We start from the raw sequence: 14218 nt of genomic DNA on the forward strand, positions 1-14218 counted from the left end.
TAATAAGGAAATATTCAATAAACCTAAACATATGAACATATTTTCCTGATATATTTTAATTATATCAGGAAGTAAAATATCCTATTAAAAAAATTGAATTATGATATGCTTAGACTCCAATTAATAAAATAAAAAAATTAAATAAAATCTAATTTACATAGGTTTTAGATTAGAACTTATATGCTCGTATTCGGATTGAGCTTAACTCCTTCACGCCTACGACCTAAGCCACTATATAAACGGAAACGCAACCGCTTAGCCACAGTTTTATTATTATCATTTGTTTAATAAGTATATTGCTTACGCAACGCACATACAAAAGTTGGAAAAATTGCATATCAAAAGTTATTTTATTATGAATTCTGGGGTTTTTGCCAGTAATCCTCCTTTTTATTTCATAACTATAAATTTGTCATATCATAGAAATTGAAAACATAAATCTAAATAGGTATGCGCAACGATTTTTCATATAGGAATATTCGTTGTGTCTATTTATAGCATTTCGCATATTGTGTGGTGTATTTTTCTTTTTCGAAGTTATATTTTTCGATGTTCCCTCATGTGGAATTACAAATTAGTACTCAAAAAGATTTCATTTCACATTTGCTCCTTTACTATTACCAGAGAATGTTAATGAATAGAGAAGACGCACATGTTAGCTGTGTTAAAAAGTAAGCTATTAAAAGGGAACATCGAAAATGCGCAAATTGAGTTCAATTACACCACATCAAAAAAGTGCCTTCCCCTCCTGATAATCGAACTCAACAAACTACACCACTTTAACAAGGAACTAAGTAAATTGTCACCACCTTATAAAGAAACAACTAATATATGTATGCGCAGATGTTCTTTGGCATGCGTGTTACGGAAAAATTAGAATAACAAAAAGAAATAATAGATTTTGAAGAACATTTATATAATGATAAAAAACTGAAAATTAAATTAAATTAAGTTTAATACAAACGGTTAATAAAACTTAAAAAAGGAATAAAACTACATCTGCGCTAGGAAGTGAACTCAGGCAAATATTTGATGTGAATTTGCAAAAACGAGCTGTGCTAAACAGATGTACATATGTATGTATGTATGTCCCTCAATATGCCTTTTGTAAAAAAATCAAACTCGCGCAAGCGACAAAAAAAATTGCAGACGCACCATCATCGACCAATAAGATTCGAGCAAACTCGCACCATATTTTCTAAGTATTACTACAAAACGAAGTGCGATCGTTTATAAGTATGTACTGCGCTCTTTTTTCTTTGCGCCTGGTCAACCAAATTTGGTTTTCATATGGAATTCCTACCACAAATGCACGAATTTGAATGTCTTCAGTAAAATTGAAGAATCAGCAAAATTTCAATTTTACACTTTTTATCACTGAAAATTCTACTATCCACCTCGCCTTTGTATGTTGCCCACAAGCTGCTTCCTCACAACATTTGCTAAAAATCAGGAATTGAAGAATTTCCCTTCAAAAAGCGGAATTGGCAACATGACCTCTTAGCGATTTGAAATATTATTTTAATTTATTTCATATAATATTTTATATAAGACATATATTTAAAAATTTATATAAAATTGGCATTCATATGAAATCTTTGACTACTTCTATATATTCTAGGCACATTGCATATAGTACTTTTATATGTTTACTTATTAACATTATTTTATAGTTTTTCGGTTTAGCTTATTTTATCTAAATTCAACGGCATGAAAATGCAGCCCAATCGGTAGTCGTAGTATTTCAAAAGAGCATAAGTCAGTTTTCAATAGCAAAGCACTTCAAAACGGACAAACGCGACAACATAGCCGACTGACACTGTCGCAAAATTATCAATTCAAACAAATTTTGTTAACTCCGCGACGATGCGCAAAATTCGGCGTCAATATGTATGCGAGCTCATATGTATGTATGTATGTATATACTTATGTATGTTTGGGGACAAAGTCGTCATTTGGATTTTTCCACCAACACAATGTCCGCGCGAACTCGCCGTTATTTCGTTGGCTTACCACCATACACAAAGGCGTTTCAACTGAGGGCTCATAGTATATTATTATGTTGCTTAATTTGTATTGAAAAATACTGATGCATAACGACTAATTTTCGTAATACAATAATAATATACGTAAAAATATAAATACACATAAATTCACACTTATGTTCATATTTTAAAATAAATTCGATTAATAAAAATTCATCTGAAATAATTATGTGGCAGTGCGCCCCTGACCCCTTCTTGCTTGCGATCGTTCAACGCAAAAAGCAAAAAGTCTTTACAAGAGTCATTGCTTGTGCGGGGCAAGAAGAAGCAAGCATCAGCGTACGTGTATTTAAGAATGCATGTGTGATTATCAAATTTGTGTAAATACGCATAATAAGGAAATATTCAATAAACCTAAACATATGAACTTATTTTCCTGATATATTTTAATTATATCAGGAAGTAAAATATGCTATTAAAGAAATTGAATTATGATATGCTTAGACTCCAATTAATATAATAAAAAAATTAAATAAAATTTAATTTGCATGAGTTTTAGGATTCGAACGTATAGGCTCGTATTCGGATTGTGCTTAACCCCTTCCCGCTTACGACCTCAGCCACCACAAAAGTGGAAACGCGGCCGCTTAGCCACCGTTTCATTGCTATCCTTTTCGCATATTGTGTGGTGTATTTTTCTTCTTCGAAGTTATATATTTCGATGTTCCCTCATCTGGAATTACAAATTAGTACTCAAAAAGATTTCATTTAGCATTTGCTCCTTCTCAATTCATCAATCTGTATTACCGGTAAAAACCCCAGAATTCATAATAAAATAAACATTTAATAGGCTATTTTTCCAACTTATGTATGTGCGTTGTGTGAGCAATATACTTATTAAACAAATGATTATAATAAAACTGTGGCTAAGCGTTCTCGTTTCCACTAATATAGTGGCTTAGGTCGTAGGCGTGAAGGAGTTAAACTCAATCCGAATACGAGCATATACGTTCGAATCGTAAAATACATAAAATCAAAATTTTATTTAATTCTTTTATTTTATTAATTGGAATTAAATAGCATATCTCAATTCAACTACTTAAATAGCATATTTTACTTCCTGATATAATTAAAATATATCAAAAAATATGTTCATATGTTTGGGCTTATTGCATATTCCCTTATTATGCGAATTTACACAAATGTGATAATCACACATGCATTCTTAAATACACGTACGCTGATGCTTGCTTCTTCTTACCCCGCACAAGCAATGACTTTTGTCTACACTTTTTGCTTTTTGCGAGTTGAACGATCGCAAGCAAGGAAGGATTTGAGCGCACTGCCACATAATTATTTCAGATATATATTTTATTTATCGAATTTAGTTTAAAAACGATTATAGGTATGAATTATATATATATAATATATATTATATTACGAAAATAATTCATAAATGCATCAGTATTTTTCAATACAAATTAAGCAACATAATAATACACTATGAGCCCCTCTGTGTATGGTGGCAATCCAACGAAATAACGGCGAGTTCGCGCAGACATTGTGTTGTTGAAAAAAACAAAAAGAATACATACAAACAAACATACATAAGTATATACATACATACATACATATATGAGCTCACATGCATACACAGACACCAAATTGGGTAAGTCGTCGTGGAGTTGACAAAATTTGTTTGAATCGACAATTTTGCGACAATGTCGGTCGGCGATGTTGTCTCGTTTGTCCTTTTTGTAGTGGTTTGCTATTGAAAGTTCACTTATGCTCTTTTGAAATATTCCGATTACCGATTGGGCTGCATTTTCATAGCGTCGTATTTTAATCAAATGAGCTAAATCGACAAACTGTGAAATAATGATAATAAGTAAATATATAAAAGTACTATATGCAGTGTGCTTCGAATATATAGAAGTAGTTAATGATTACATATGAATGGCAAATTTATATAAATTTTATAATTTAATGCCATAAATAGTGCATAATATGCAAAAATTAAAATAATATTTCAAATCGCTAAGAGGTCATGTTGCCAATTCTTCTTTCTGAAGGGAACATCAGACAAATTCTTCGATTTCTGATTTTTAGCAAATGTTGTGAGGAAGCAGCTTGTGGGCAACATACAAATGCGAGGGGGATGGTAGGATTTTCAGTGATACAAATTGTAAAATTGAAATTTTGCTGATTCTTCAATTTTACCGAAGACATTCAAATTCAAAATCATTCATTTTTATTTTCGCGCATTTGCGGAATTCTATATGAAAACCAAATGTGGTTTACCAGGCGCACAGAAAAAATAGCGCGGCGCAGAGTTATGAACGAACGTACTTTGCTTTGAAGCAGACGCACGTTCCTTATGAATGAATTTGATGTCGTTGTAATATGAAATACTTAGAAAATAAGTCGCGAGTTCGCTTGAATATTATTGGCCGATGATGGTGAGTCTACGTTTTTTTGTCACTTGCGCGAATGTTTGATTTTTTCCGAAAGACATATTGAGGGACGTACATATGTACATACATATATGCAAATATATTTGGACATGCGAATGAAGGAAGGCAATTTCAAGAATATTCACATATAGACATATGAACATTGAAGCAAGTAAACAACAATAGCTGTTTGAGTTCACAGATTAGACGAAGTAGTTTGGATATTGTTTGTGGTGCTGCTTGTATAGCAGACTTGTTTATTGCAACGTGAAAAATTTGGCTAAGTTCAAATCCTATCATATTTTTATATAGTCTTTTTTTATTTTTATAACCCTTTTTTATGAAATGATATTTGAATTCTATTTTAATATTATTTCCCTCATTATTTATATTTTCTTGTCGGAAGTCAATTACTTTCGTTTTTATTATCTCAATCTCATTTTGCATATAGAGTGGTGTAGTTCGTTGCGTACCCTGATAGGTGTGGTGACATTTTATTTTTGAACATGCGCGTTTTCGATGTTCCCTCATCGTAATTAATATTTTAGTACAGCTAACATTTGCTCCTTCTCTATTCATTTACGTTCTCTGGTTATATATTCTCATTTCTGTTAAATAACCGCAAGTACTACAGAAATTGGTGAACTCCTTGATCTCAATTTTCAGCTCTGTTAGCTGTTAAATCGAGCATCATACAAAATTCAATTTGCACCTTCTCGTTTTTCTAAGTTCTTTGGTCATACAACATTTGTAATCGGGTCAGGAAACTTGTCATCAGTACAAGCCTAGTGCAAGGCATTCTTTATACTTGGGATGCTGTCGCCCATTTACTTTACGTATATCTTGAAACGGCAATGCTCCGATAACACTAACCAACAACAATACCAGATAAAATCCAAAAAATACTAATGAAAATTAGATGTGTATTGTACTTAACCTAACGGTTGTTTGTATCACCTAAAACTAATCGAGATAAATATGAAGCTATACAGGTATACATACAAGTATGTACATAATTAGGATGACGACACGAGTGAAGTCCGCAAGCGATAACTTGAATAAAAATTAATATATCTTAATGGAACTTGGTACGCGCGTTACTTGGCAAGAAAGTGAGGACGCCACGCCCTCAAAACGCCATTAATTTAAAACCTATAAATTGCCATAACTAAGCTGGAAATTAAGATACAAAACTGTAATTTTAACGAAATTCAAAGAGTTTCGGATCATTTTTCCATGTTTGGCAATACATTATGAATAGACTCACGCCTGAACAACGCTTGCAAATAGTGAAATTTTATTTCAAAAAAAATGGTTTTGTGCGGAATAAGTGTCGCGCACTACGTTCATTTTATCGTAGGATGCGGTGAAGCGCACTTTTGGTTGAATGCCTACGTCTACAATTAAAACTGCCGCATTTGGAGTGAAGCTAATCCTCAAGTGTATGCCGGAACACCGTTACATCCAGAAAAGCTGACTGTTTCAATAAATAATAGAAAAAAATTTAAATAAACAAATTTAATATTATACATATGTAAGCGTATTTATGTTTTTGAAATGTTATTTCAGTTTGTTTTAATTTTAATAAGCTTATATTTTGTTCCAAATTCGTTTTTAACTTGCAGCAAAGTTGGTTGATGTTTAATACATAATTAATGACTTCATTCATGTTTGATGTAGCTTCTTTTGCAGTAGGAAGATTGTAGTTTTCAGTGCACTTATTTTCACTTTCACTTGAAGAATTTCTAACGCTTTTTTCATATTTTCCACAACTAAAGGGATACTAATTCATTTCGAATTTGTTCAGGATAGTTGTGATTTAACAAAACTTCTATAATTCAGAAATTGCTGCGGTGGACATTCCAGTAAATTGTGGCAAGAAATCCAGCATGTTGAAAATCCAAAATAGAAATTATTTTTGACAATTCACTTGCATTGTTGCATTCATCAAGGTGTGTTATCAGAGAAAACATCATTTTTAATCTATATTTTGTTTTTACATTTTGACTGGTTGTAGTTGTTAGTCGCCTGGTTGTAATTCTGCCGTTCATCATTCATTCAGTTATACGTGTTATTCTTTTGAGTTTTGGATTGGGGTTGTTTTCTAATCCTTTTATATAATAATATGTTTCTTTTTATACTCTCGCAACTTGTTGCTACAGAGTATAATAGTTTTGTTCACCTAACCGTTGTTTGTATCACCTAAAATTAATCGAATTAAATTTGGGTTATATATATGGATATATAAATGATCAGGATGAAGAGACGAGTTGAAATCCGGGTGACTGTGTGTCCGTCCGTCCGTCTGTGCAAGCTGTAACTTAAGTAAAAACTGAAAAACGCCATTAATCAAAAACAAATAAATTGCCATAACTAAACTCCACAACAAGATACAAGAGTATTATTTGATATACAGCATCACATTAGGGAGGGGCATCTTCAGGTAATTTTTTTTTTTAATTGGGTAAAATCGGGTGACCGCCCCGCTCACTCCCCATATAACGGTACTGTTAAAAACTACTAAAAGCGCGATTAATCAAGCACTAAACACGCTAGAGACATTAAATTTTATCTCTGGGATGGCATAAGATGATTTGGCACCGCCCACTTTTAGGTTAAAACCAATATCTTGGGATCTGCCTAACCGATTTCAACCAAATTCGGTACATAATATTATTCTCATATTTCTATGTTATAGTTCAAAAATGGGCGAAATCGGATTACAACCACGCCTATTTCCCATATAACATCATTTTAAATTCCATTTTTTCACCTTCCAGTATGCAAATCAAGCAGCAATGATTATATCGGCGTAAAACTTTGCGTGAATAATATGTGTAAACTATGTCACCTTGTGACTAAAAATTATCTAAATTGAACCAAGGCGGCAAGATCCACAAAGAAATCTAAAACGAGTATACCATTTCACTTTGCGAGAGTATAAAATTTTCGGTTTCATCCGAACTTAGCCCTTCCTTATTTGTTTAATAGAAAGTTTTTCAACACCTGGTATTTCCTGGGCCTTGCGAGAGTATAAAATTTTGGTTACATCCGAATTTATCTCTTTCTTACTTGTTTTACTATTATTATATTTCTTTGTGGTATTATCTGAAAATTGTCAATTAAAGAATTTTAAGAAATTTATCTTACTATTTTATTATAGCAAGCTAGTTGAGTTGTTATACTCAAAGCGCTATTATTATTATATTTTGTGCTAAGCAAACATTGAAACAGTTATGTATTGGCCTACTTCGAATCAGGTCGGAACTCTCAGGCATGAACATATGAGTAAGCTAGTGTACTAGGCTATATGTCGTATATACGAGTATAATTTATTCAGCCTAACTAGCATATATCAAAATAGTATATATATATATATTAATTACTCACTTATTATATAGAACTATATCCGGACGCCAGATGTGATCCGAAGGGACGTGCAACATATGCACCCCTCCATATTCTTTAGGTTCCCAACGTAATTTGTAGTCGTACCAAGACTGAAAAAGTTTATTACATATTAAAATTAGTTATTCATTTTTATCACCTATTAATAATAGGGATATATATAGGGTTATATACAATATATAAAGGATCAGAATGACGAAACGAATGACTGTCTGTTCGATGAAATTTTGTACTGTATATGGCGAAATCGGTCTACTTCAACGCCCACAAAATTACGCTAATCAAAATCTACAAAGTGCTATAACTAAGCCACAAATTTAGATACAAAAAGGAGACTATCTGGCTCCCCATCAGATGATAACCCCGCCCATTTTCCTTACAATGTTAGGCCAGAGAATGTAACTGAATGGAGAAATATATGCACTATATATGGCATTAATTTATTTTATATAAATTTATAAAATTACAATTCATATGAAATCTTTAACTACTTCTATATCTTCTACGCACACTCCATATATGTAGTACTTTTGTATGTTTACTTGTAATCATTATTTCATAGTTTGTCGATTCAGAATATTTTATCTAAAAACGACGATGTATAATAAATAAGTAAATTTTCAAGTTAATTTCTTTCGATGTTCCCCCATCTAGAACTACAAATTAGTACTCAAAAAGATTTCATTCAACATTTTCGTCTTCTTTATTCATTTACGTTCTCTGGTTGTGCTTACGTCAATAGTGCGATAACTTACTAAATAAATACGTCATAACTATACAACTTTACATCCAACATGGTTCAAAAGGGTTGCACAGAACTTATTGTAAAAATTGACAGTGGGCGTGGAATTGCCCATTTTTAGGCGAAGGAACCATACAAGTATTTCATGCATGTCAGGTAAAGAGGTTAAACCGTCAGCCAAAAGGGTGTGACACCCGTAAAATCATTTCCTGATTTGGCCTGGAACCGTATTATTACTAGCGTACTGAATTTATTTTGATCCCGAATTAAAAATCCCCAGAGCCTAATGGAAATGGGTAAAAGCTGCGCTGACAAACGTGGCGTGTGCGATCCGTCTTCATAAAGTCATTATAACCAAAGTTCGAAAGGTATACCCCGGAACCAGGCTGGTAGCGGTCGACAAAAAGACACGCCATCCAGGCCAAGGACAAGGATTTGTATTCCGGCTATGCCATCGCAACCGGAGCAGATAATGCATCTCATTAGACTCCGTAATCCAAATTTGCCAAAGGGGGAGAAATTCTTAAATGCTTATCATCAGATAATGAGATGAGTGAAGTCAAAAAGAGGCGAAAGTTTATCAATATCCATCAAAACAAATTAGCTTCATTAGCTTTAATTAACAGCGTGGCAATAGAATAATAAAAAAAAAATGTAGTCAAGGTCAACAATTTCAGATATCATAGGATTACGGCTACATTGAATTTATACTTAAAAAAAATGTAGTCAAGGTCAACAATTTCAGATATCATAGGAAAACTCATACTCATTAGATTACCCTATTTCAACCTCAAAATTAGGACTAAACATTGATATACTCGATAAACAGCTTACGGTTTCTTTTGCCGACAATCATTAGAAGTGGCTTGTCCAGTAACACGAAGTAGGGAAATAGGTCCCATGGTCGTCCCCTGAGTTTAAAGAATTACAGATTTTAGGAAGAAATTTTATTAAAAAAGATGTCTGGGAAGATCCGACGTTTTCAAGCCAAGTTTTTTCAGCGATGAGGGAAGTTTTTGGCTCAATGGAAGAGATTCAAGATCTGTCGGAGATCGGTATGGACCGATTTCTTCAAACATAATGCCGATGAGAACGTAACCGTTAATGGTAACTGTGATAGCGCCGTGATAACTGAATATTGGATACCTGAAATTGAAGCTCCTGATATCAGACATTGGGAATACGCCCTAATAATTATCTGTATGGATATTATAATTGATACTCCCACATACTTAGCCCGTTTCTATCCAATACCACGGATGTTCGCAATTATTTGGAAATTAACTTAAATTTGGTCCCCAATATTGCTTTCCCTTCTAGAGAGAAGTGTTATAAGGTTGAGATAAACAAAGACACAAAGATAAGTATCTATTCGAACGGGACGAACTGGATAATTGAGTGTCAAGATCACTGCAGTAGCTTCCAAGCTGAGATCCCAGCTATTAAAGAAAGCTTTCATGTTCTTACAAAGACGGTGCTTACGACAAGAAATATATCATACATATATGTATTCACATATAGCCACACGTCTTTGAAATCACAAAAGTCTCTCATGGTTTTATCGACGATAATGAAGTAATGTCTTGATCTATTAGTGGATCTAGTGATCAGTTATATTACTGGGAACTAGTCAGAGCAGACACCATCCTACAATTAGACTCTAATAAATATGATACATATAATATGAATATAGATATTTACTCGACAAACATGTTTCAGATATAACTGAGTTTCGGTGGAAACAATCCCTGATGTGCTCAACAAGCAGACAAAAATGGCATATATAGAATATGGGCCACACATGCCGACTATTGAAATCAAAAGGATTGACATAAGAATTTTAGTAGAAGTGTCTCATTTACAGAAATGCCAGCAGACTGGGCATACCGTACCACGATATTGTAAGTAGAAGCAGCAGATATTGTAAAACAACTGATATGCGGATACAAAGCTTTGTATAGGAAAAAAATCGCAACCATTGGTCGAAGGTTTCTTGGCGAAGTCTCGGAAGTGTTTTCGTTTGGTAGAGGGCACTCGAAAGGCTACACTTGCCAAGAAGATTCTAAAGAGCGGCGGTCCAAGGAGAGACAACTCTGGTGCACGGCGGATTACCCAAAAATAGCACTTAATGCTATTTTACACATAGCACGCGTGGACATTGCCGGCAGGAGTATTGAGGTAAAGTGCACTCTAAGGCTCAGGGATGTTGACCATATGAAGGAGCCCAAGAAGGACACGCCGAAATTCTCGCCTCCGTCAACCGCATTCCGGAAAACTTAGATCACTGCGCCGCAGAAGCTACTCGTGGCGGCTTTTTTTCTGCTCACATACCAACGAGAAATATGCGAATAGGAAGGATTCGGTAGAGAAGAGGCGCAGTAAGCTTTTTGACGGATGGATCGAAGCTAGGAGGGAAGGTTGCAAGGGGAGTTTTCTGTACGGAGCTCTCTTCATCATGGCATCTGCAAAGTCGACGAACTTGCCAGAGGAGGCACCTTTGCTCCGCTCGCACTGGAATGGGACCGATTTGGATCTTCATTGGCATCTTTCGTTCAAGCACTGGACCAATGGACCTCGTATGTGCTTAGCAGACGCCTATCCATGACCCACTCCTGTGCGACTGCAAGATATTTTTGGATTAGAGTAGAACGCAGCAGAACTTCTGAACTACTTGCTCTTAGCAATAGGTATTCTTGCGGCAAAGGTAAAATCGTGACGGGCATAAGTTGTATGGAGGTGTGTGAGGCTGAAATATCCAAGCATTTTCTCCTCCTTTGTCCAACATTTGCAAGACTAAGCATGAAACATCTCAGCTGCTTTACCTTCGACGAACCAGGCCGATACTGACATTGGCCGATTCAACAAATTTGTAATAGACTCAAAGCGTTTTGTCGATTTGAAAGGGTCTTATGATCTATTATACAAGAGTTTTAGGTAACAGAACCCGGCGGTCTAAGTTGTTCAAGTAAGTTTCGTCTTTTTAATTGAATTTGTATCTCATATATCTCAATAGTAGATATCATAGTTAAATTAAACAAGAATATTTTAATTAGATTTATGCTATTCGCTAACAAAAACATGATTTTATGTACATACCTCCAGTACTAATAAAATGAAGATAGAGTGATTATATAGGGTGTTTTTTCGAAGTATAGAGCTTTAAGTTGGCATTACTGTTCAAGATGGCGCCCGATTTAACAGCTGTCAAATGATTTATTCTCAGTTTAGTATGGCAATTCATCATGAATAGACTCACGCTTGAACAACGCTTGCAAATATATAATATATATCTCATTGGAATGACGAGAACGATTGAATTCCTGTTGACTGTCTGCCCACTGTCCGTCCATCCGTCTGCTTAGGCAAGCAATAAGAAAAAATTAGGATATCGTAATTGTACAAAAGTTGTATTAATACTCGCCAGTGTTCTTTCCAATCCTCAAAGCACTTAAGCAGAGAATGTAATTGAATAGAAAAGGAGCAAATGTTAAATGAAATCATTTTTGACTACAAATTTGTAATTCCAGATGAGGGAACATCGAAAAATATAACTTCGCAAACGAAAAATACAACACACAATGTGCGAAATGCTATAATAGACACAACGAATATTTCTTAATGAAAAATCGTTGCACATACCTATTTACCGGTAAAACCCCAGAGTTTATAATAAAATAAACATTTAATAGGCTAGTTTTCCAACTTATGTATGTGCGCTGCGTGAGCAATTGCTTATTGAGCAACGGATAACAATAAAACGGTTGCTAAGCGGCTGCGTTTTCACTTTTGAGGTGGCTGAGGTCGTAAGCGTGAAAGAGTTAAGCTCAATTCGAATACGAGCCTATGCGTTCGAATCCTAAAACTCATGACACATAAATGTTATTGAATTTTTTTATTTATTAATTGGAGTCTAAGCATATCATAATTCAATTACATTAATAGCATATTTTACCTCCTGAGATCATCAAAATATTTTAGGAAATTATGTTCATGTATTATGGTTTATTGAATAGTTCCTTATTATTTTGCCTATTTACACAAATGTGATAATCATACATGCATTCTTAAATACACGTACGCTGATGCTTGCTTCTTCTTGCCCCGCACAAACAATGACTTCTTGCTTTTTGCGAGAAACAAGTTAAACGATCGCAAGCAAGAAGGGGTCAGGGGCGCACTGCCACATAATTATTTCAGATAAATTTTTATTAATCGAATTTATTTTAAAATATAAACATAAGTGTGAATTTATGTGTATTTATATTTTTACGTATATTATTATTGTATTACGAAAATTAGTCGTTATGCATCAGTATTTTTCAATACAAATTAAGTAACATAATAATATACTATGAGCCCTCAGTTGAAACGCCTTTGTGTATGGTAGCAAGCCAACGAAATAACGCCGAGTTCGCGCGGACATTGTGTTGTTGAATAAAACCAAATGACGACTTTGTCCCCAAAAATACATAAGTATATACATACATACATACATATATGAGCTCGCATGCATACCCAGACACCAAATTGGGTGAATCGTCGTGGAGTTGACAAAATTTGTTTGAATCGACAATTTTGCGACAATGTCGGTCGGCTATGTTGCCTCGTTTGTCTTTTTTGCAGTGGTTTGCTATTGAAAGTTGAGTTATGCTCTTTTGAAATATTGCGATTACCGATTGGGCTGCATTTTCATAGCGTCATATTTAGATAAAATGGGCTAAATCGACAAACTATGAAATAATGATAATAAGTAAACATATAAAAGTACTATATGCAGTGTGCTTCGAATATATAGAAATAGTTAATGATTTCATATGAATGGCAATTTTATATAAATTTTATAATTTAATGCCATAAATAGTGCATAATATGAAAAAAATTAAAATAATATTTCAAACCGCTATTAGGTCATGTTGCCAATTTCCCTTTCTGAAGGGAACATCAGACAAATTCTTCGATTTCTGATTTTTAGCAAATGTTGTGAGGAAGCAGCTTGTGGGCAACATATAAATGCGAGGGGGATGGTAGGATTTTCAGTGATACAAATTGTAACATTGAAATTTTGTTGATTCTTCAATTTTACTGAAGACATTCAAATTCAATTTCATTCAAAGTAGTTTGGATATTGTCTGTGGTGCTGCTTGTATAGCAGACTTGTTTATTGCAACGTGAAATATGTTGCCTAAGTTCAAATCCTATCATATTTTTATATAGTCTTTTTTTATTTTTATAACCCCTTTTTATGAAATGATATTTGAATTCTATTTTAATATTATTTCCCTCATTATTTATATTTTCTTGTCGGAAGTCAATTACTTTCGTTTTTATTATCTCAATTTTTGTTTATGCACATACCAAAGAACATCTGTGCATATGTATGCAACGAACTACACCACTCTATAAGCAAAATGTATGTATATACAATACATATGCACATATGTTCTTTGATATGCGCATAAACAAAAATTGAAATAATAAAAACGAAAGAAATTGACTTCCGACAAGAAAATATAAATAATGAGGGAAATAATATTAAAATAGAATTCAAATATCATTTAATAAAAAAGGGTTATAAAAATAAAAAAAGACTATATAAAAATATGATAGGATTTGAACTGAGGCAAAATACT

At 33.7% G+C, this 14218-nt stretch overlaps 1 protein-coding gene across 12 annotated transcripts in view; it reads right to left on the bottom strand.

Annotated features, from left to right (window-relative positions):
• Positions 1-14218, bottom strand: part of nAChRalpha4 (nicotinic acetylcholine receptor alpha4) — a 946244-nt gene that overhangs the window by 510602 nt on the left and 421424 nt on the right. For 10 of the 12 annotated variants that reach the window (XR_011397945.1, XR_011397944.1, XM_070112964.1 and 7 more), the window contains exon 4: positions 7829-7938. Coding sequence is in view for 10 of the 12 variants with exons in the window: in XM_070112964.1 (XP_069969065.1) it covers positions 7829-7938 (110 nt within the window). In the remaining 2 variants the exon portion in view is untranslated. Of the gene's footprint in view, positions 1-7828; positions 7939-11684; positions 11923-14218 lie in introns of those variants that run through there. The other 2 variants (XM_070112970.1, XM_070112969.1) reach the window with 2 other exon arrangements.

This window comes from Bactrocera oleae, chromosome 2 (genome assembly GCF_042242935.1).
Source record: "Bactrocera oleae isolate idBacOlea1 chromosome 2, idBacOlea1, whole genome shotgun sequence".
Classification (NCBI taxonomy): Eukaryota; Metazoa; Arthropoda; class Insecta; order Diptera; family Tephritidae; genus Bactrocera; species Bactrocera oleae.